Source organism: Lutjanus erythropterus, chromosome 3, assembly GCF_056507025.1.
Source record: "Lutjanus erythropterus isolate fLutEry1 chromosome 3, fLutEry1.hap2, whole genome shotgun sequence".
Classification (NCBI taxonomy): domain Eukaryota; kingdom Metazoa; phylum Chordata; class Actinopteri; order Lutjaniformes; family Lutjanidae; genus Lutjanus; species Lutjanus erythropterus.
This window is the reverse complement of record NC_139319.1, coordinates 45,056,619-45,078,978: the sequence shown is the minus strand read 5'-3', so window position 1 is coordinate 45,078,978 and position 22,360 is coordinate 45,056,619. Positions and strand designations below refer to the sequence as shown.

The 22,360-nt window shown below is 37.8% G+C and overlaps 3 protein-coding genes and 1 long non-coding RNA gene across 4 annotated transcripts; 1 reads left to right on the top strand and 3 right to left on the bottom strand.

Moving 5' to 3' along the window:
* Positions 1-383: 383 nt before the first annotated feature.
* LOC146330886 (uncharacterized) lies at positions 384-9,933 on the bottom strand. The gene is made up of 11 exons (XM_084711776.1): positions 9,676-9,933; positions 9,178-9,273; positions 8,794-9,095; positions 8,150-8,201; positions 5,473-5,592; positions 5,153-5,242; positions 4,038-4,121; positions 2,025-2,108; positions 1,280-1,422; positions 1,045-1,145; positions 384-921 (listed from the first exon to the last, which is right to left on the bottom strand). Exons 1-11 carry the CDS (start codon positions 9,824-9,826, stop codon positions 774-776), a joined length of 1,371 nt encoding a protein of 456 aa, XP_084567902.1. The 5' UTR covers positions 9,827-9,933; the 3' UTR covers positions 384-773.
* Positions 9,934-11,028: 1,095 nt separating this feature from the next.
* LOC146330885 (CD209 antigen-like protein C) lies at positions 11,029-15,423 on the bottom strand. The gene is made up of 6 exons (XM_084710361.1): positions 15,266-15,423; positions 14,019-14,108; positions 13,196-13,258; positions 11,887-12,029; positions 11,431-11,531; positions 11,029-11,226 (listed from the first exon to the last, which is right to left on the bottom strand). The coding sequence occupies exons 1-6, from the start codon at positions 15,396-15,398 to the stop codon at positions 11,079-11,081; spliced, it is 678 nt and encodes a 225-aa protein (XP_084566487.1). The 5' UTR covers positions 15,399-15,423; the 3' UTR covers positions 11,029-11,078.
* A 1,739-nt stretch (positions 15,424-17,162) lies between these two features.
* Positions 17,163-19,766, top strand: LOC146330884 (uncharacterized). Its single transcript, XR_014768961.1, has 3 exons — positions 17,163-17,413; positions 18,690-18,776; positions 18,956-19,766. It is a non-coding gene; the product is annotated as an uncharacterized LOC146330884 (long non-coding RNA).
* Positions 19,767-21,639: 1,873 nt separating this feature from the next.
* Positions 21,640-22,140, bottom strand: LOC146330883 (histone H3). The gene has a single exon (XM_084710411.1). It carries the CDS (start codon positions 22,095-22,097, stop codon positions 21,687-21,689), a length of 411 nt encoding a protein of 136 aa, XP_084566537.1. The 5' UTR covers positions 22,098-22,140; the 3' UTR covers positions 21,640-21,686.
* Between the last annotated feature and the right edge of the window lie 220 nt (positions 22,141-22,360).

The window sequence follows — 22,360 nt, the reverse complement described above, 5'->3', positions numbered from 1 at the left end:
TACAGTCGTCAGACAACACAGAAAGATATCGTTTACTGAAACACAATAACGGAAAAGAAATTGATCTGGTCCCTAAAAAACACAACAGAAGTCTGTCTGTCGAATTTACAACAATATCTCTTGAATTTCTTTGTCATTTAGATTAGCTCACTTGAAGAGGCACCATCGTGCAATTCAAGTGCCATTTTTGCAAAATCAGTTGTCTTCCCAGCAACATTTCCAGACATTTTGACTGGGGTGGCCCAAACTTGACTTATGCAGGGGTGATGCAGGCAGGCATGTACATGTGCACATTACTGTACCATTTCTCATATATACTTTAATTACTGACCTTAAAGTGTGTTACAGCTTCTTACATTCCTGTGTTGGAATTTTATATTTAAAAAGAGAAATAGTCCCACTGGTTATAACACAACAAAACGGCACCATAAAAATATAATTTAAGCTTCTATACTTTATTAAGTCCTCAAAAATAAATTGTGCTGCCATTGTACCTCTTTCATCAGGCTGCAAGACTAAATTCCTCCTCCACAATGAAGAATACTTTTATTTTTATGATATATTTTAGTAAATTAACCATGTGCAAAAAAAAAAAAAAAAAAAAAAAAATGAATAGGCTATACACTTTTTTCTCAAAAAGAGGAAGGTCAGTTGATGCATATATGTCAGGAAAGTAAAGTTGTCTGTCAAGGTGGGGAACTTAAAGCCAAAGCAGAAAGGAAAAAAACAAAACAAAACAGTTTTATAGACATCTTGTGAATTTGGATGCTGAGTTATACAGGCAGTTTCTTTTCACAGATCCAGAAATTTGTGAAATTACATGGTTTATCATTCCAGCTGTTTTCCTCTTTATGGTATCTGATTTCTCCACAGTCTTCTTCTTTGAGCTCATAGCTGTTTGGCTCATTATGCAGCCAGAAGCTGAAACACAAAACTAAACAATTTGTAACTGAAACATGAAACATGCACAGATTTTAGTTTTTTTTTTTTTCTCCTAACAATGTAGTCAGATACTCTTGAGAAATGTGAGAAAAATGTTTGAACCTCATGGTCAGCGGAGTCCCATCCACCCATTTCCATGTCCCCTCTGTCTCTCTGTCAGTCAGTCCAATCCACAAGTTATCCTTCAGTTGTCTGGTGAAATTCTTTTTATAGAGAAACAATCATCAATATAACTGTGACATTAAATCTGAATCCATCCACCACCTCAGCTGACTTACATTCATTCACTATCTATTGTTTCTGTCTCACATATATGTTAATATACACACACACTCACCTGTTCTTCTTTGCTGTTGATAATCATCAGGTCTGCTCCTTTTTGCAGACAGTCATTTCTACTCTCTTGCCAGGATTTCTGGTTAGAAGAAACGTAGTAGAAACTACCATTGAAAATTGTCCATCCTGGTTGGGAATACTTAGCTTTGACAGAGGACAAAAACAAAAAGACAAATCCTTAATATCGCAGTTACAAGAAATATTAACAAATTAACAACTCCAGCAGCAAAAGTGCATTCTACGAGGTTGCTTCAACACTTAAAAATGTTTTTTGAGAAGAATAAATAAATCATTATGTTATCCTTAAAAGACTCTACAGCCATGCTAACAGTTCTGTTAGGCTGTAATTTGGCACAGCGGTGTTTTAAGATAAATGCTAATGTCAGGATGCTGACATGCTCACAAAGACTACAGTTACCATGTTTGCTATGCTAGTTTAGTAAGCAGCACTAAACAAAAATCACAAAAGTATCACTAAAATCATTGGGATTCATCATTTGGGTGCCACAAATGTGTGAACCCCATTTAATCCATTTAATAGTTGTTGAATGGCTTCGTTAGGGGCTGGAGGCGGGATTATCATGAGCAAACTAAAGGAAATATCTGCCATTGTGGCAGAGATTTTGAGCCAGGCTAAAGGCTCTTTATACATGAAGTCTTAGTATTTTTCGAGCAAAAGAGTAACCGTGAGAGTCCCCATTTGTGCTCAGTTTATCCAAATAATTTCCATTTGGAAAGACACTTACTGAAGTCAATCAGCTTCGTCTTCAGCTCATCTCGCTCCTCAGTAAGCGTCTTTAATCTGGCCTCAGTGTCGAGTGTCGTCCTCTCTGAGAAAAAGCAGAAAGACTTCACGTGGGAATTCTGCAGTAAAGCTGACAGTTTGAGATGAGAGCATCAAAGCATGTCCACAAGTTAAGAGATTATTTTTAATCTGTTGTAACATGTATGTTGGGTTTATTGGTGACTCTTGATTGTGTGAATGGCAGCATGAATCAGCCCTGTAATGAACTGATGACCTGTCCAGGTGCACGCTGCCTCTCATCTACTGTTAGCTGGCTGGATTCAGCTGCTGCAACCCTCCAAAGTCATATAAGATGGATGGATGTTTTCATATATCAGGTAATGTAGTTTGTTTAATATTATATAGCAGAGAGCGTTCCCTCATACAAAGCTAAATCAATATTTAGGAGCAATGTGTGACTTCATGTAGCTTAAAATCAGGTTTACAAGCTGACATTTTTGACTTGGGTTTAATCTTTACTTGGCAGAGATTCATAGCATGAACTCAAAACAGTAAAGTCAAAGTGTCACATTAGCTTTGCTCAGGTGTCTAAATTCTGCAGAAAAACAGCAAACCACAAATTCTTAGGCAATGCCAAACAGGAACTCAGGGTTGTGACGATGCATTAATCCAGTGAGTTACACTCTGATGAAACTGTATTTAGACTGAAACACACTGTTTATTGGAAGCAGTCAGAGCAAATGATTCTCATCGTTTGTAATTATTCAGACAGTCTGTAGCTGATTTAACTTACTAGTCCCAGAGGGGGCAAAATACACACATTCTGTACTCAAATACAAGTACAGGCAGTTGTGTAAAAAAAAGACTCTGTTGAAAGAAGAGGCACTCGACTTCTCTACTCAGTAAAACTAAGTAAAAGCTCTGAAATGTACTCAAAGTATAAAAGTAAGAAGTAGCCCTCTGACTGTCTCCTGTCAAGTTTCACTCTCTTGTGTGTTTCGTCTTGTTATGTTTTCTTTGTGTTTTGTTTTTCTCTTGTTATATAGTTTTTAGTGTTGTTACTTCTCTTTTGTCTTAACAGTTTAATTGTCTTAAGTGTTTTATACTTTGTTTTATGGCCCTTTTTTTTTATCTTATGTCTTTAACATAATTTTTTTTGTCTTTTACATCTGGTTACATTATCTTTGTTTTTCATCCTGTTACATCTTTTTTCTTTAATGTTTTTTTTATTGTTACGTCTTATTTGTCTTATTACGTCCTTTTCCTCTTGTTTTTAACATCATTTTTCATCTTTCTACATCTTTTCTTCTGTCATATTGTTTTTGTCTTATGTCTTATTTGTTTTGTTATTTTTTCAGTCTTATGTCATCTTTCGTATTGTTTTTTTTTTTGTCTTTTTATGATGTAATTTTTTGTCTTATTGCATCTTTTTGACCTCTTTATGATGTTTTTGTCTTGTTACATTTTTCTCATCTGGTCACACTTTTAACACCATGTTTCATCCTGTATATATATATGTCATATTTCATCTTTTATTTTTATCACTGTTGCGGCACTTGAAGACACTGCAACCAACATTAGCATTTCTGTAACATAGTATTTTTAGTCATTCGTCACATAGGATTACTCACTGCCTGCCCACACACACACACACACACACACACACACACAAACAGGGAGTAAGTTTGCAGACATCTTTGGTCTCTGAAATGCAAGTGCATTTTGTATTTACTGTACATAGCGGTGAGGTTGTAGATCGCTACCAACAGAATATCCGTCGCCTCACCCTCCCCTTCCAAGCATGTAGGAAAACTTATGAAGGCCTGGAAACTCGCTAAAAGCCATAACTAGAGCCAGCATTTTGGTTTGGTTTGAATTGGTTTGGGTTTGTCCATTCTGGGCTGCTGTAGAAACAAAGTGTACAACCCTGTGTTGTGTAATGATGACCTTGGTACCTTAATTCAAATTTGGATAGAAGGTCTTATTATTGGTGCAATTTCATGCTCATACTCACCAAAGTCAGTCAACTTCCTCTTCAACTCGTCTCTTTCTTCAGTCAGGTTTTTGCAGCTGGCCTCAATATCTTTTGACTTACTGTCTGAAGGAGCAGAAACAGTCATCAGTTTGCTTTGTGATTGTTTTCTGATTTTAAACATCCCAGTTTCAATTGCAGCAGTTCCACTGTCCTGTTTGTAAAAGCTGAAGTTTATGTATATTTAAGTCCAGACTTATATAATATATACTGTATAATGTTATGTAATACTATGTATACTATATACTACTTTACTATATACTAATATAATGTAATTTAATAAAAGGTATTAAGTGTATTTTTTTTGGCAAAATGGAAGTCATATTGTCCTCTATGATTCCAGTGAATAATTTCACATGCTCTCTTCACTTAGAGGCTATTTTTACAGAGGGGGGCAGAGGACTGATAGGATATTGGACCTGAAGTGAGCTGAAGTGAACTGCTGGATTGACTTGGACTGAGAGAGTTGCTGAAGGTACGACCGTCTGCGTGGGGTTTATATAGTGTTGAGGGACCATGGCTCCAGCATGTTTCCGAGCCATGTTTCAGATCTGCCAAGAAAATCCTGAACACAGAAGCTGACAGTTTTCAGTCTTTTTGCATGTTTTGACAGCTATTTTCCAACATGAATGTGCTTAGAAGAAAAATTCTGATTTCCCTTTACACAGACTCTAATTTATGAAATGTTTTTATGCGTCAAATTTTTCTTTTCTATGAAGTAAATTTACATAATTAAAAATAGCCTGTCTAATTCAGGGCCTTTGCACACGTGGGGCCCCAGGGCTGCAGATTAGCCCATAGTGTGCATTAATCCTCCTCAGCTGATGAACCAGTGCAACTAATATCACATCCCAGGTGCATCTGGACACGTTCGTCAGCGTCCCCTGGAAACGTCTGTACGACTTCAACAGCATTAGAAAGACATTTCTGTATGTTTTCAGTGACTCAGTGTTTCTTTTTACACTATATGCTGCATATGAGCTGTCAAATTAATGAGGATGTTGACTCCATTTCCTTTTGTTAGAAACAGTTTATGGGGTGTTGAGCTTCTGGGACCACCACATATAAAGTCAGATAATGAAATTGAATTTACTCACAGAGAGTAAGACGCAGCGAAATGTTGAGAGAAGCTTGTAGGAAACACAAGAGTCCAAAGCTCAAAACAGCCAGGCAGTAGAGTTTCTCCTCTGCGTGCGGAAACCAAACACACACAAAATCACACTTATTATTAGGCAGCAAGGCCTGATAGTGCGTTCTTTGAAACAGGAAACTGTCCAGCCATGTTTAATTTACTTCTCATACACTGTCTCTGAATAATACAGAAAGAAATGTAGTTTTTGCCTCATTGTGGTATATTTCTGAATCAAATTATGTAGCAGAAAATATGACATCATCAGACAGTTTTAAAGTTACTTACTCCTGGATGAAGCATCAGGCAGGTTTCCAGGTTTGTCTGAAGCCATCTCAGAGTTCTCTATAGAGACAAACTGGAAATATTTTCTCACAAATGTATGACAAAGTTGTGCAATGGCGTTTTCTGATTATTGCGCAGATATCAGCTGCTGCTTCCGTTTTTTCTGGTTACCACAGAAACTCAATTCACTTCCTGACCTTTCAGTAGTTTATCATTACAAAAGTAGCAACAAGATATCTTGACTTTCGGCCAAAAATGTGTTTCGAGAGTTTGCACTGGCCATTGACCATTAATCAGTGCATCTTTTCTGTATCATGGCTCTTGTAATACTGACTAATGAAACACTGATAGCTGCTGTAATGTTGCAACTGAATGCACAAGTATAAATCTGTCTATACAGAATTGAATATAATCCCATAATAATCCTGTTTATTTAAATACAAAATGAAATCCAGACCTTTTCATAACATTGATACAGTTTATTCGTGAAACAGATAATGAATCCACCCCAGTATGTACAGGCGGGTGCTGAATCATCAAAAGCACTTTCAAATCATTTTTCTGATTGGCGAGATGTTTTAAAGTTTCTGTGAATGTACATGTTTCATCAGTTTTAGGAAGTAAAATTTTGAGTTACAAAATCTATTCAAAATGTCTTGGTTGCCATACAATACCGTAAAAATTAAATGAAATTCAGGCAGTTCTTTTTTCCTTTTCCATCATTGAGTAAACTGATGACTCCTGACTAAGTGACATGCTTGATTTAATATTTCACATTATATTCAAAGCATAACAATAGCAGTGCAGACAGATGATAAACTGTACAATTAAATCAAATAGTGACACAATAACTGCAGGAACTTTGAGAGACGCCAAGACTGAAAAATGTCTGATGGTATGCCACAGAGCTTCAGCGGCATATGACAATCTATAGATCTATAAATGAATTTGCATATGCATCAGCATGACAGTCTAACAGTGGAACATAAGTGGCATACCACTGTTGTATGGTTCGACATATGTCACTGAACAAGCGGCACATGCCACCTGGATCAGCATTTACTGCTGAATCAGTGGTGATGTGCCATCAGCCACTTTTTGAATTTTTTAAAACAGAATTCTCTCTGTATTCCCTATTGCTTTGCCGTTGTTATATTAATACTTTGGTTGTTGTAACTGTGTACATTTCTCATGCAGGATCAGGCTGTTTCGCAGAGAGCTGAATATAACCTGTTATCAGATCTTTCATATCATCCTGTGTGATTTTTTTTTTTTTTTTTTTTTTTTGTACCCCCCTTAAAATCAAGAAGGCCTTGTGACCCCCCAGGAAGCTTTGGGAACCCCTAGTGAGGGACCCACAGGTTTCAAACCAGTGAAAGGTGTTCATACAATACAATCACAGACTGGTGTCTAAACAGAAAATACTGCAACAACAAAACAGCTACTCACTCAAGACAACAAACTATCTTCTGCGTAAAATCACAAATTCACACCTACACTTATTTAGTGAAAAAAAGAAAATAAAAAAAGAAATGAATAAAATATTGAACACAGTCTGTTTACTGCTCCATATTATGCCTGTGGCCTGGATGTGACATAGCAGTGTTTGTAAATGCGTACAAACCACAATAAAAGCAAAATACATATGATTTTATAGACGAAGAGTGCAAGATAACCTTTGTCATTGTTGGGCTCTGAGACTCCTGATATGTAGCACTGATGGAACATTGTCTAACATACAGTACTGGAAGAAGGCCAGTAAGTATGCACAATGAAAGCTTAAATGCTGTAGTGCCACCTGCTGGATGTTTAAATGAGTGGCTCAGGTCTTTTCACTTCACTGCTGCTTTTTTGTTTGAATGTTTCCATAGTTCTTAAAACAAGCATTAAAAGCAGTCAGTAGTTGATTTAATATTCAAAAATAAATATGAAATTTAGAAATTATGTTAAATGTGCTGTATGTAGCCAGTGCACATGCAAAATAGCAGCTTTCTCTCCCTTCAACCCAGACACAGCAGAGAAAGGCAGGATACACACACTAACAAACTGACAATAACAAGTGAAGATGAGTCCTCCACTGTAAGTTGATCTGCTGCTTAGAACTGTCAGTTGTCTGTAAAGTTGAACCTGTTATCCAGAAAACAAAAGCCCACTGCTCTGAAATAACACACTCTGGAGTTTGAGTTAAGCGGCTGCCTGTGTCACTGCCTGCCAAACAAGATTATTAATAATTTCTTACAACTCTTAAACAGACACTTAGTCATTCTGTGAAAATTCTGCATTCATCTGAACTAATGTGAATTAATGTGAAATGGACATACAAAACAACTATTCTGATCCAGAATGGAAATTTCAAAGGCAGACACTGTAGATAGCATTTAAGTCAAGTGAAGCAAGTATTTCAACTCATCATGCTTCCTTGATCTCTGATAACATACCAATATTACAGATTACTCCTTTAAATAGTTGAGCAATTAGCCAGTTATGGTAATGACAAGCTGCTGGAAAATTTTTACAGACTGATATCCTCTTATGCAGCTTTTAAAAGCTTTAAGCGGTAGCTAACATTAACATTAGCTTCGCAGGATAACTGGACAAAACAGTTCCCAGCTCTGAAACCTGGATGTCTCAAATTTAGGGCTTATATGATGCATTTAAATGTTTACCTGAAGTTTCTAACCTGTCTGAAATTTACACGACAACCGCTGAGCTTCCTGTCTGAAATACATGAACTATGGATTTTCAACAGAAAGAGTCTCAGGGAAAAGTTCACCTTGTTTGTGAAACTTTTACCCTCATATTGTCGCCTTCTTCAGCAGGTGAGGATTCAGTTGTCATCACGTGACCTGGTCACATGATAACAGCTGGTTTAGTGTGGGTTACCCCGTCTGTGTATCTGTTGTTGTGAGTGCCTGTGATTCTTCAGCCATCAACTGACCTCTGGTCATTGGCCTATGACCCCTTCATTGGTACAGTGACTTGTTTTAGCTGTTGGGAATAGAAGATAATCAGGTTAACTGCCCATCTATGCACATTACATCTATATTTGTCTCTGTTTCTCTTTAAAATTGTTCTTATTCTTCTCTGTGTTTAGGGACTGACCTATCCACTTCAACAATAATTTGAACCATTTCTTATAAAAAATAAAGAAAAAACACTGAATGAGAAGCGTGTCCAAACTTTTGACTTGTACTGTATATTTATGCTCGATTAAGAATGAAGACTGAATGAAGAAATTCCTGTATGATGTTTCCACCTTTCTTACCTTGAAGCTTTCTCTGAAGATCATCTTTGGCTTTGCTCAGGCCTTCAATTCTCTCTTGCAGCTGGTTTTTCTCTGCAGCTACTTTGTAACTGGTCATTCTGTGTTTTCAAGTTTTTCTCTATCTGGTCTTTCTCACTGATGAGGTTGTCGTAATTGGTCTGTAACTGGTCTCTCTCTTTTGTCAAGTTGTCGTAACTGGTCTGTAGCTGGTCTCTCTCATTTGTCAGGTTGTCGTAACTGGTCTGTAGCTGGTCTCTCTCTTTTGTCAGGTTGTCGTAACTGGTCTGTAGCTGGTCTCTCTCTTTTGTCAGGTTGTGTAGCAGGATCATCTCCATTTCCCGCTCAGAAGTGGTCTTGGTGACTGTGTTTGACACAAATAAAGGAACACCGTCAACCAGTTTGATCTTCTCTGGATTTTACCAGCATGCAAACAAAGTACTCACATAGGCAAACCAGAGTTATGAGTCCAGTCAGGAGACACAGCAGACTCAGACACACTACAGCAGCTCTGCAGGAACACTTCTTTACATCTTTCGCCCCTGAAAGTAAATTGAATCATTGATTGTTTGCATTTCTATGTCAAATCAGATAAAATGAAGTCAGCCTTTTTATTATCAGTTTTTATAAAACAACACATTGAGGTTTGGGATTTTAATGATTTACAAAGACACAAATTTCAGCCATCCACAAATATGGACCATGTATTTTCTATGAGCTGACATAAATCTATATATAAAGCATAAATTTGCATTGCTTTGTATTTCATTTTCTTCTTCTGTTTTTTTTTTTTTTTGTTAAAACCATTACTAGACAGTCCTTGTCATTTGCTGTTCAACTCTTTCATTAGTCATTTTCCCTAAAGCCAAGCTTTTTTGCTGTTTTTTCTTTTTTTTTTTTTTTAAAAGTAGTGTACATGTAATTAGTTTGCATGTGTTTATTACCTGAGAGCGCAGGTTCGGGTCTGTTTGCCTCCAGAGTGTGGTTCAACACATTGTCATAGATAATTTCCAAACTTTGCATCTCCCTTTTCCTCGTGTTGGGATTAACTGTGGGTCTGTCTACGTTAACATAGATATTAAAGAGTGGATCCATAATGTTCAGCTGTACTAATGTTGTAGTCTGTCTCTGCCTGAAGCCATCAAAGTCTGCAGAGTGTTCCTCTGAAGTTATATTCTTAAGAGCTGTCGTCAAAGTAACACTTTCTAGGGTGACTCTCTACTTGACAGGAAGTTGAGGGGTGTTAGTATTAAGTATTTTGGGTGACCGCCATGACCTATTTGACTTAAACGTTGCAGCTGCAGAAAGGGGCTTTCCATTTTGCTTAGTGTTATTTTGCAAAAACCCTTGATAGTTAAGACTTGAAATCTGTCTTTCTGCAGGGCCAAATTAACACTTCACATGGTGCATTCACCCTTTATTGGTGAAAAATAGGAACATAATTAATTTCAGAACTTGCGATCTCTTCTGAATCTCTCCATGCCAACTTAGTCAGCACAAATATCAGAGCTTAACAAGCAAGAGAAGTTGAGCTGATTAGCCAAATCTCTAACAATGGAATGGTCAGAAGTGTTCTATATAGGGCACTTCTACTGCTGGTCACCCTTTCCAAATTGCAATGATAGTAACAGCAAAAGTAGAACATTAACAACATGGATGTACAGCACTGAGTGAGTAAAGTTACAGTTTAATATAAAAGATACAGTTCATTATCATTATCAGTGAACACAACAATGAGCCCTTTCAAAATAAGGGTCTGATAACAGTTTAATAGTAAGCAAAATGCAATTGTCCAGGTCTGTGCTAGAGGCTACTGCAGTGATTAAAACCATCCCAAAAGGGCAAATCTCCTGGCACTGATGGGTTTGCGGGTGGATTTTATCAGTGTTCCCCTGACATTACCCCAAGAAATAATCTCGCTCACATGGAAAGACAAAAGGTTTACTGTTATGTGTGGACAATAAAACTTATAAAACAATAAAAGCCCTTCTGGTTTATTGCCTGAGCAGGTGAACTCCACAGTTCAGTACTAAATAATTTTCATTTCTTCCTGTTTTCAGCAACTATTTTCTAACATGTATAATGTGTTTAGAAGAAAAACTGAATCCCCTTCACACAGACTTTAAAGTAATAGGAAGAACTCAGCAGAAGGCCGATGTAAGGCTTCTGATCAAAATATATTACTCTACTTCTGCTCTTCTTTAAATTATCTATGGACACAACACTTTTACAACATGCTTTTTATCACCATAAAGACGTGGGTACAGTTTAATCATTGACATGTAACAGTGTTTCCAGAATATATTGTACTGTATAAATTCAGCCTCGCAGGGTTTTATAAGCTGAGCTATGAAGCTATCATCTTTTCACAGATCCAGAAGGTTTGTTCTTCACATAGTCTATCATTCCAGGTGTCTTCATTACCAAGGAACTTCAATTCTACACAGTCTTCATCTCTGCCCTCGTGGCTGTTGGGCTCTCCAGGGCTCCAGTAGCTGAAACAACCAAACAAACAATCTTTAAACAAACAACACAACCCTGATGGACAGCAGCCTGGTCTAATGTGGCCAGGTTTAGGTTAAATTAAACTATTCCCTATGATTTATCACAGATTAATTTATTAATCTAACATAAACATCTGACAGAAGCTTTAAGGCTCCAGCATGAATGTCATTTGAATAAAGGAGTATTGTGTGAACCTCTTGGTCAGTGGAGTGCCATCCACCCATTTCCACACCCCTTCAGTTTCCCTGTCTGTCAGTCCAATCCACATGAGCCGCTTGAATTTTCTTGTGAAGTCCTTGTTTGGAGAGAAAAACAGTAATTGGTTCATCTTGGCGACCTCACACTCAGGGGCGTGTCTGGACATTTTGGACTGGGAGGCTTTTGCAGGGGTGGCATAAAGTATATGTGTGTGTGTGTGTGTGTGTGTGTGTGTGTGTGTGTGTGTGTGTGTGTGTGTGTATGTGATGTCAGAATAGCATAAATTTACCATTTCTCATATCCACTTTAATTACCTACATCACAGTATAGTTTCTTACATTCCTGTGCTTAAAATCTTTATTTAAAACATAAATAGTTCTCACTCACAGTCATTAAATTTTTCACTCTTTGTCTCGCTATTGTCTCTTAACATCACACATGAATACACACACCTGTTCTTCTTTGCTGTTGATGATCATCAGGTCGGCACCTCTTTGCAGACAGTCATCTCTGCTGTCATTCCAGGATTTCTCGGTAGAAGAAATGTAATAGAAACTGGTATGGAAATAGACCCATCCTTGTTGGAAATAGTGATCTGTTATGAAAAACAGTATCTTAATACCTCAGACATTAATCTAGACAATAAAAAAGAGCCTGGAATAATTATTCACTTGCAATCTTTGACTGTAATCAGTTAAATGAAAATGAAGTGACTCAGAATTAATTAGCTCTGTAAGTAAAAAATAACATGATAAAATGCCATTAAATGTAACAACTCTGTGTTCTTGTGTCTATTGATGCAGACAGATTCAGTTAAGAGAAGACTAATGAATTTTACAGTCAGTATCTCTACGTTCTACATTTCCACTTTTCCGAGACTAACACCTGACCTTTGGTTGATACACAGCTGTTGAGCAAATTAAGAAATTTCTCTAATATTCCCATAAGGAGGACACCATTGTTTCTAGCATTCTGCTCTAGTGTTGCAGCACTTGAGGTCAGTCTTGGTCTTGAGGCCACCCGTACAATCTAATCTAAAACAAATGTTCTGGACATTGGTATCTTTGGCATTGACAAGATTTATTGTGAGTTCCCATCTGATATACTGTAGGTAACCCCTGAACTTTTGTTTTTATCCGAGGAAACAGTAGAGAAGTTTGTCCTGGTTGATGCTGAGATGCTTGGTAAAATTATTTCCCAAGTAAAACCTGCAACCTACTTCTTGGATCCCATTCCCACGTCCTTTTTAAAAACATATTATAGCTTTTTAGATGATTGTAAACTATTCACTTCAGATGGGTGCCTTCCCCACTGCTTTTAAGACTGCCGTGGTTACAACTCTTCTGAAATGAAATAACTGTAAAAAAACTACAGACCAGCGTCCAGTCCGCAATTTTTAGGGAAAATTTTAGAGAAGCTTGTTTTTAATCAGTTAAATAATTTTATGATTTCCCACAATGTTTTTGAAAAATAACAGTCTGGTTTTCAAGCCAGTCACAGCACAGAGACTGCATTGATCAAGGTTAGTGACGATAGAATAGTGTTTTCTCAGTTCCTGTTTTTAATGAGTGCTGTTCTTATTTTAGTCTTTGCTTGCGTGTGTCTGTATGAGGTGGAGGTTATTGCAATTTGTGTTACATTCTGTTTGTATAAAAAGTGTTATATAAAATAAAGTCTGATTGATGAATTGATGCAATACCCAGATTACACTGAATGCTCATTATTGATGATGATGATGATGATTTTCAGTCTCATACTAACCAAAATCAGCCAGTTCAGTCAGGTTTTCATAGCTTGGATCTGATGTCTTACTGTCAGGATTGTCTGAAAGAGCAGAAACACTTCATTGAGATTTCATGTGTTCACATTAAACCATTTATTTATTTTTTTTTAAATCTGATACAAAGCTTTGAAGAAGGTGCCCCTCCTTCACATACTTTTTGCTCAATTCCAGGATGTCTGTGGGATTGCGATTATGGTACAGTGTTTCATCCCACAGACATACAACCTTTGAACCAGTATAGCCTAATAGTGCTGTTAGACTTAACTCCAGACTACATCAAATACATAAAAATGTGTGTTTGGGGTTCGGCATTTTGCTCAAGGACACTTTGACACATGGATAGGTGGACACTGGGAAACAAACCAAAGAAGCGAATCAGTGTGTGAAAATAAGCACATTTATAGGCTAAAGGTATGTTTAATGAAGCATAACTGGAATGCCCCATCATCCTCTTCCTTAAATCTTGTAGTGTGCTGTGTTATGTGTTAGCTCTCTTTTGCTTTCGTTATTCGTCAGGATTTTTCTGATTCTTAACTTTCCCAAACTTGTGACACCATCTGAAAATCAGTCATCCACAAACTAAGCAGGTATGTTACTGAATGTTACTGAATTGATCAAAACTATGATTTAGCCTGAGAGTTCAAACACAGAATTATAATAAGGTGTTGCTGCCAGCGTCCATCAAGTGATCTTAACACATAGTGTTCTTAGAAACCCCTCAGAGACAGGGATTCTCACAGCTTGTGGCGGTAAGCTGATCCATTTTCAGGTCTTAAATGAAGACAGTTTAAAATGACTCACAGAGAGCGAGACGCAGGGAAATGTTGAGAGCAGCTTGTAGGATACACAGGAGTCCAAAGCTCACAGCAACAAGTCTGTAGAGTTTTCTCCCTGAGGGCAGAAATCAGACAAACATCATATGACATAAAAGCCCAGAAGCAGGTTTACAGTAACCTGACATGCCAGATGCTTTGTTACACAGAACCGTCTGGGAAGTCCTCCTAAGAAACTGTTTGGAAAAGGGCTGGCACTTTCAAAAGACACTTGGCAGGTGATTGGATGAACCATCTATCACATCTAACACTCCAGTTCTGATGTAACTGATGCTATCACAGTATCTATGCTAACGTCTTCAGGAACATTGTTTGTTTGGGACAAATTTCTTCCGTGAACGCTTCTTCTAAACTTGTAGCCTTGTAGCCATCAGTACAAAATCAGACAGCTCTGTACCCTATGACGCATACTTTCAACATGAGTCACTTAAATGAAATATAGGGTTGGGAATCAAGAACCGATTTAAAATAATAATCAATTCCAAAACTATGATTCTAAAGGAACGACTAAGAAATTTAATTTCGATTCAGCTCATTGATTCCTGCACAAACTTTACTTGTACTAGTTTCAAATTAAATCATGTACTGCAAACACCTACTGTACATCAGCCTGCCTGTCTGTCTCCACATACAGACATGTGAGTTGAAGGCAGGCATGTCTTCCTGTCTCCTAAAAAAATTGTCTTATTAAATTGTGAGTCTAGCATTATTCTCAGTTAACGAACTCAGCTGTTGCTAAGTTCCTTGATGAGCGGATGAAAAGGACAAATTGTTAGTCTTTAACAGTCACCTCAGTTTACCAAATGCTACAAAATGCTTTAGAAGGTCTGGATACTCTCTTATGGTAAAGTAGCCAAAGTAAACCTCAAAATATTCAAGAAACCACAAATGTGTTCAATGTTAGTTTAGAGCAGTGGTTTCGCTGATTGATCTGTCTTAATTATCATTTCACAAAAGTCTGCTGTGAAGAATGCAAGAATGTATTTGTTAAGAATGGAAATTATTTGGAATCAGAATAATTAAAATCCAAATGACATCCAACCCTAGTAAAACAATGACGTTCTGGATAAACTGAATAAACTAAAGGTCCATGAAAGCAGATCAACTCGATCAAATCAGATCAAATCAAGTATACATTTAAAATGACACTTATGTCACAATTCCATATTGTGTCAATGGTTAAAACCCAAAATGTTTGTAGGTTTTCTGTCTCACCAGGCACTGCAGCGTTCATTACACCATCTCTGCCAGAAGAGCTCTCCATGGCATGACTCCTGGCTGATGCATCAGGTAGATTTACGTAGTCCATAGTGATCTCAGATTGCTCTGTATGGACCAACCTCACCATGTTTCACTTACTGACTGAAGAGGGATGGTGCTAATGGTGAATGTGCTTTCTAAGATTGACACTGATCTGTTTTCTACTTCTTCTTTTGTATGTTTCTGTTTGCTGACAAAAGAGCACACTTGGAGGCTTCCTCATTTTTCCTTGTCTTAACCAACTTCTACCTACTAAATCCTTTTGATCACTGCTCCAGCTAGAACTTTTGGAGACTTATATTAAAGCAGCTTTTTGTTTTTCTGTCACTATACAGTAGTACATGGGATGGATAATATGTGACTGTCACCATTAGTGGCTGTATGCCTTTTGATGTAATAGAACATCCATCCATCAAGAAGTAGTGTATTCAAATGGTGCCAAACACAGTTCAACAGAATTATTCACGTGGCAGTGCCAAGTCAGTTATAGGCTACTGTACCTCTCTCAGACCTGCTTCCACAGCTGGGGGCAGGTGCATAAACTCTAGTAAACAGGAAAACCATGCTTATGTCATTTCCTACACATAAACTGACATTTATAAAAAACAAAATCTAACGTGCACATCTCACCTATTTTAGATTTATACTGTGTCCGTTGTATTCCAAGTAACTCTTGAGATATTTGTCATAGGTTTGGTTACACACAAATGTAAAATGTCATAAATGTGTTACTGTTGAGCGGAAATAGTGAATGAACAAAACTGCGACTTCTCAGGAAATAAAAAAAAAAAACTTGAAAAACCTGAACACAGTTTGTAGCTTCTATTAATACTTTCAATAGGTTAAATATTTTTCAAGCCCACAGACAGACTGACCGGCTGTCCAATAGCATTGATTTATGAAAATAAGACACAATATGGAGATTTTTGCTTTAGTGGAATGTTTTAAAGGGATAGTTCACCCAAAAATGAAAATTCAGCCATTATCTACTCACCCTCATGCAAGTCGTGGGTCAGGTTTACTTTGCTCATCTGCAAAAAATTGCTTCACAGGAAGATAGTGTCGCAGAATCTCCCAAACAGTGGAAGTGAATGGTGACCAGTTTTCAAATGTTACAAACAACGAGTAAAGGAAAATAAAATACCTTCATATTGCTTGTCATATTTCATTACTTGGCATAATCCAAGTCTCCTAAAGTCCTGACATGCTGCTTGCAGACTGTCACACCACACACATGGCTTTAACTAAGGATCTACAGTGAATATTCAGGCTAAAACATGGTGTAAATAACATTTTCTTTGTCAACTTGGCATGTTGAAGCTTTAGGAGACTTAGATCACGCCAGAGCAGTGAAGGCATTTCATGTTTTTTTTGTTTTTTGTTTTTTTTTAAATGTTATTGTTTTTTACATCTGAAAACTGGTCACAATTCACTTCGATTTTTTGGGAGATTCTGCAACACTGTTTTCTTGTGAAACCCCAGCAGTGTTATGTGGACTAAAAAACTAAACCCCACCTTCAATCTCTATGAGGGTGAGCAGATAATGACAGATTTTTTCATTTTTGGGTGAACTATCCATTTAAGAGTTTATAATAATAATAATAATAATAATAATAATAATAATAATAATAATAATAATAATAATAATAATAATAATAATAATAAGTGCAGGAAGAAAACTTTGAAGGCAATTTACAGTATAACTACAAAGGTAAAAGGAAGATGAAAACATGTTATGTAGGCTTGAATTATATAAAACTCAACATCAAGAAAATTTAGTGAGTTATTCTTTCAGTATTTTAGCTGAAACATACTTCAGTGAGTCATATATTCTATTGTTACACAGTTGCTGCACATGACTTGTTCCTCTTTTTGTACCTCTTTTAAGTCTCTTAACCATGATGAGATGAGAGTGTTAGCTCACTCTTGACAACGACACGCACCAAAAGAGGGAACACAGATTCATCAGACAACAATACGGAACTTGAGTTCTCACCAAATACTACAGTTAGGCAACCAGAGCGATGCAGCAAATGGAGATATTAGATTATGTTAATGAGCAACCAAGACGGCAGAAATACAGTGGCGATGGAAATCAAAGAGGTAACAATGCATAATATTTTACTGTATATGTACTGTTAAATAATACAAATGCAGTAAAATACTAACTTATAATGATAGCATGCTATTGTCAGTATGCAACGCTATTATACTAAGTTTGTCTTGTTGTGTTTTGACACTGATTCCACACAAGTGTTGTCTGGTTTATTCCCACTTGTATTTTTGTAGTTTTGGGAGAACCCCAGAAATGACATACTTTTACTCAGCACATGAATTTAAAGTTGGCTCCCTTGAAAAGCAGAAATGTAAGCAAATGGATTTAATTTCTGTTTGTGTTCTCCAGCGTAACCTACAAACATTTAGGTGCCCGGCTAACTTGTTACCTATAGTGAGGTGAAGTCGTGCCCCTTCTGGTGTGCCCTGTTGGGTCTAACTTCAGAAGAAATATGAACGGTAGTCAATAGTGAGATCCCGTTTGAATTGTGACGCAAATTACACATATGACATTTGTCAAATCAAAAGATAATTTTACAAGGCAAGAAAGTTGCAGTTTGTGTAAGGTTTGCAGTTGTTTAGTTTTGTGTGCTCCTTTTTAAGTGTTTTAGCCTTTCTAATAACGTTTCTTCACCGTCTGATATTTCAGCAGTTTATGACCAACTGAGACTTTCTTGACTAGCAAAATTATGTTTTAAATTGACAAACATCATACATGTGAGTCGTGGCACAATTCAAACGGGAGTATAAAATTATTTGTGTCTCATCATTGACTACAGTTCATATTTTTTGTGAAGGTACTTCACCTATCTGTACTGGCATAACTTCCAAGACCAAAACTTGTAGCATTTATGTAGCTAGCTACATTATGCGCAGTTACAGGTTATATTGGATCAGTTGTTTTTAAACTTTTTATGGGATGCCCTACTTCAGAAGCTGAAAAAAAGTTCATGCCCCACATTTTTTAACTTTTAAAATATATATAATTTGTTTAATAACCTGGGGAAGATTCCCTGGGACTCTTGACTAGGTTTGCAACCTGTCCTGTATAATACAAGATTACCCCTTTCTGAATCAATTACACAGTTTGTACCTTATTTTCATTCACACTCTACTTGAATACAGAACACTATGTTTTCTCATACTTGGAGAAACTTGTTAAAAAAAATTGTGACATCTAACCCTAACCCCTACACCTAACCACAACCCTGGCCCTGACCCTGCATGTGATGCATATTTTTGATCTGGTGAGGTCAACAATACATTACAGCCTCACACGGCTGCTGCTGAGGACTTTTAAACTTTTATTGTTGTTATTTTACAGAGAGAAGACGCTGTCAGCTGATTTTCCTTGGCTTCGGCATCCTGTGTGTCATACAAGCCATTCTCAATGTTTCTCTGCGCCTTGCTTGTAAGTGTGGTTTTTGGCATTGTGCAACTTCATGACAGTTACATACAGAACACACTATTGCACATTCACCCCAACTGTTGTGTAGTTTCACATATTGCTGTCACACATCTTTCACAATTTGCTGTCAAAAAAACCCTGAAAATTATTTTTAAATAAACTGTGTGTTTCTGTACTGTCAGCATACTCGAGCCACTCAAACTGCAACATGACTCACTTTAGTGAGCAAAACCTGAAGGAAGTGCAAGACTGTGAACGAAGGAGTAGTGACCAGTGCAACAGATTACAAGAAAAATTCAACGCCTTGACCCGAGACAAGAACCTGCTAGAAAACCAAAACAATGAGCTACTCAACAGGTTGAGGGTTTGTGAGTCAAGGGGGAACGACCAGTGCAACAGATTACAAGAAAGATTCAATGCTTTGACCCGAGACAAAAACCTGCTTGAAAACCGAAACAATGAACTCCTCAACATGCTAAAGAAGGTGGAGGAGGAGAGGGACAGGCTGAAATTGTACCTGAGGAATGAGAAAAGCTCAGCCTTAACCTTTTGACCTCAGCGTTAGTTCATCTTAATTTCATCCTCTTATTCTGATGTAACGTAATGTCTTCACTATTTACCTACCATCTGTAATCTATCTATCACACAAATATCTGTATATGTTATGAAGCATTTTCTGTGATGTCTTTTGCTTATTACCCTTATACTACCCATCTTGTGGTTTCTGAAATGTGGAAAGTTACAGCATAAACTCTCTAAAAACACCTCCAACATCTTACGTCATTTAGAACAGTGACTACAAAAGCTCTAACCGTGTTGGTATCCGTGGCATATTTGGGACAGTTATTGCTTTGCAGTACCTTTTCTGAGCCCAGCACCACAATCAGGGTTTTTATGCATGAAATTACGTGTTATGATTGTACTTGTTATTCTAGATATGAATATGTTTTTGTACCACCCCAAATCCAAAAACGTTGACATGTTTTTGATGATTTGCAATTTGAATACAGTACAAAGACAAGATATTTCATATTCAATCTGATTGACTTAATTGTTTTTGTAAATATACACTCATTCTAAATTTAATGTCTGCAACATGTTACAAAAAGACAGAAGCATGTTTACCACTGTGATACATCACCTTCTCCTTTAACAACACTCAGTCAGCGTTTTGGAACTGAGGACACCAATTGCTAAAGTTTTGAAAGAGAAATTCTTTCTCATTCTTGCTTGATATCTGACTTTCAGTGCTCAACAGTCTGGGGCAGGGGTCTGCAACCTGAGGCTCCAGTGCAAATTATCCATGATGCCATGCCTTGTGTTAATTTAAAATTGGACAGCAGAAACCCTGGACTGTTGAGCACCCAAAGTCATACATCAGGCAGGAATTAGAAAGAATTTCACCTTCAAAATTAGTGTTCTCAGTTCCCAAACACTTACTGAGCGTTGTTAAAAGAAAAGCTCATGTAACACAGCGGTAAACATGACACCGTCCCAACTTTTTTGGAACGTGTTGCAGACATCAAAGTGGAGATGCATCACTTCGACACGGGGGTCAACTGGAATGAGGCCCCCTGTGGGAGCAAGCGGCGCTGGCTGTGTGAGAGATCAAAATGCCAGTAACATCAACTCAAGAACATCATATGATGTGAATGTACATATAAATTACATAACTTAACTTTTGCTACTTTGTGTAACTTGGTGATTTGTGGCATGTGTTGTGTTTCTTTGAGGTATTTTGTGCTACACTTTGTGCTAAATTGTATGTATCTAATGCATTATTTCTTGTCAATGACTGTTTTCAACATATTTTAATGAGAACCTCCATTTGTAGCCAACATGATATATAAATTTAATAGAAGTGACATGATAAGCTAAGAATCAATGATACAGACTATTGTAATGTAATTTAGTCCTCACTTTCCCTATGAAGTTGGTACATGTAGAGCATTTGGAGGTAGAGGTTATGGTGTTGTGCTCCAACTGATAAAGATGTCAACTGATGTTTTCTTGCTGTAAAAATGAGATTCTATTTGTTTGTTTTGTTGGTCATATGTCCCACTGGACAAAAAAACAATTAACCAACCAACCAATGACAATAGATGCATGTTAGAATTGTTATTCCCGATAACAAAATTAAATAAACAATTTTACACCTTAAGCCAAGACAGATTTGTACAATGACTAAATGTGTTGATGTCCTATAACACTGCAGCCAGGTAATGAGATGTTTACTATTTAAATAACTAATGTGTATCCATCCATTCATGACCAGGGGGCTCTAATAAAATGAGTGATTTAAAGGAGTGACCATAGGATGGCAGTGATGGACTGAGCCAGTTTCTGTGTGACACAAAGAAAAGTAGAATTATGATAAATGGCTGTGTGTTACAACCAATCTGATGATCCAAGCTGCCAACAGTAACAGAAACACTGGGAATGTGTTCCTCTAAAACAAAATTAGTGGAACTAATTAGGTCTTATATTACTGATGTGCAGAACTGATGTTAACTGAGAAGTATTGGAAATTCTAACTCCCTTCCTACACAATGAACACCACTATTGCTACCATACCGTTTTACCGAATGATCCACATATGTAAATCGGCTGTGTGATCACCACCAGCCGGATTATCCAGGCAGTACAGAGTGCAAACAAGATAAAAATGACTATTTATTGAAAATAAATGGAAATCGTTTCTCAAATTGAGGGTCAGAAGATTAACTGGTTAATACCGAACGATCTGAACTACAATCTCCAAGACAAAAAGTAGATTTTAAACATTATGGTTACCGAAGAAAGTATTGTTTTAGTTCTTGGTATATATTATTTCTTGAGGAGCAACAGAGCGTCTTCAGAAAGTGAGGTGGCTCTTAAAAGAGCCGTTGTGTTTGTGGAGCAGCAGCAGATAGTTTAAGCTCTCTCTCCGCGGATGCGACGGGCCAGCTGGATGTCTTTGGGCATGATGGTGACTCTCTTGGCGTGGATGGCGCACAGGTTGGTGTCCTCAAAGAGTCCGACCAGGTAAGCCTCGCTGGCCTCCTGCAGAGCCATGACAGCGGAGCTCTGGAAGCGCAGGTCGGTCTTGAAATCCTGAGCGATCTCTCTGACCAGGCGCTGGAAGGGCAGCTTGCGGATGAGCAGCTCGGTGGATTTCTGGTAACGACGGATCTCTCTCAGAGCCACGGTACCGGGCCTGTAACGGTGAGGCTTCTTGACGCCGCCGGTGGCCGGGGCGCTCTTACGGGCAGCCTTGGTGGCCAGCTGCTTCCTGGGAGCTTTGCCTCCGGTGGATTTACGAGCAGTCTGCTTGGTTCTTGCCATCCTTTCTTCTCTCTCTCAACAAGAGTAAAGTAGAGTAGAGAGGAGAGACACGCTGCTCTTAAACTGTCTGACCGGCTGTGATCAGTGACGCTGCGCCAGACCTCCGCCTCCTGATTGGTGAGGGGCTCCTCTTGGAGCTCAGCACCGAGAGGAGGGGCGACCCACCGCCCGAATCTCTGCTGCTGATTGGGGAGAAATCTGATCGTAAAGACCGCCAGAGTCCAGAGCGGCTGACCCCTGCTGGAGCCTCTTCTCTGGTTGGT

Coding starts and splice junctions, on each gene's coding strand:
- LOC146330883 (XM_084710411.1), bottom strand. CDS start 22,097: ATGGCAAGAACCAAGCAGACTGCTCGTAAATCCACCGGAGGCAAAGCT.
- LOC146330885 (XM_084710361.1), bottom strand. CDS start 15,398: ATGGTGAGGTTGGTCCATACAGAGCAATCTGAGATCACTATGGACTAC. Junction 13,259..14,018: donor TTCCCTGCGTCTCGCTCTCT/GTGAGTCATTTT, acceptor CTGCTCTTTCAG/ACAATCCTGACAGTAAGACA. Junction 11,227..11,430: donor GGCACTCCACTGACCAAGAG/GTTCACACAATA, acceptor TGGTTGTTTCAG/CTACTGGAGCCCTGGAGAGC.
- LOC146330886 (XM_084711776.1), bottom strand. CDS start 9,826: ATGGATCCACTCTTTAATATCTATGTTAACGTAGACAGACCCACAGTT. Junction 2,109..4,037: donor GAGGAAGTTGACTGACTTTG/GTGAGTATGAGC, acceptor GCTTTTTCTCAG/AGAGGACGACACTCGACACT. Junction 1,146..1,279: donor TCAACAGCAAAGAAGAACAG/GTGAGTGTGTGT, acceptor CTCTATAAAAAG/AATTTCACCAGACAACTGAA.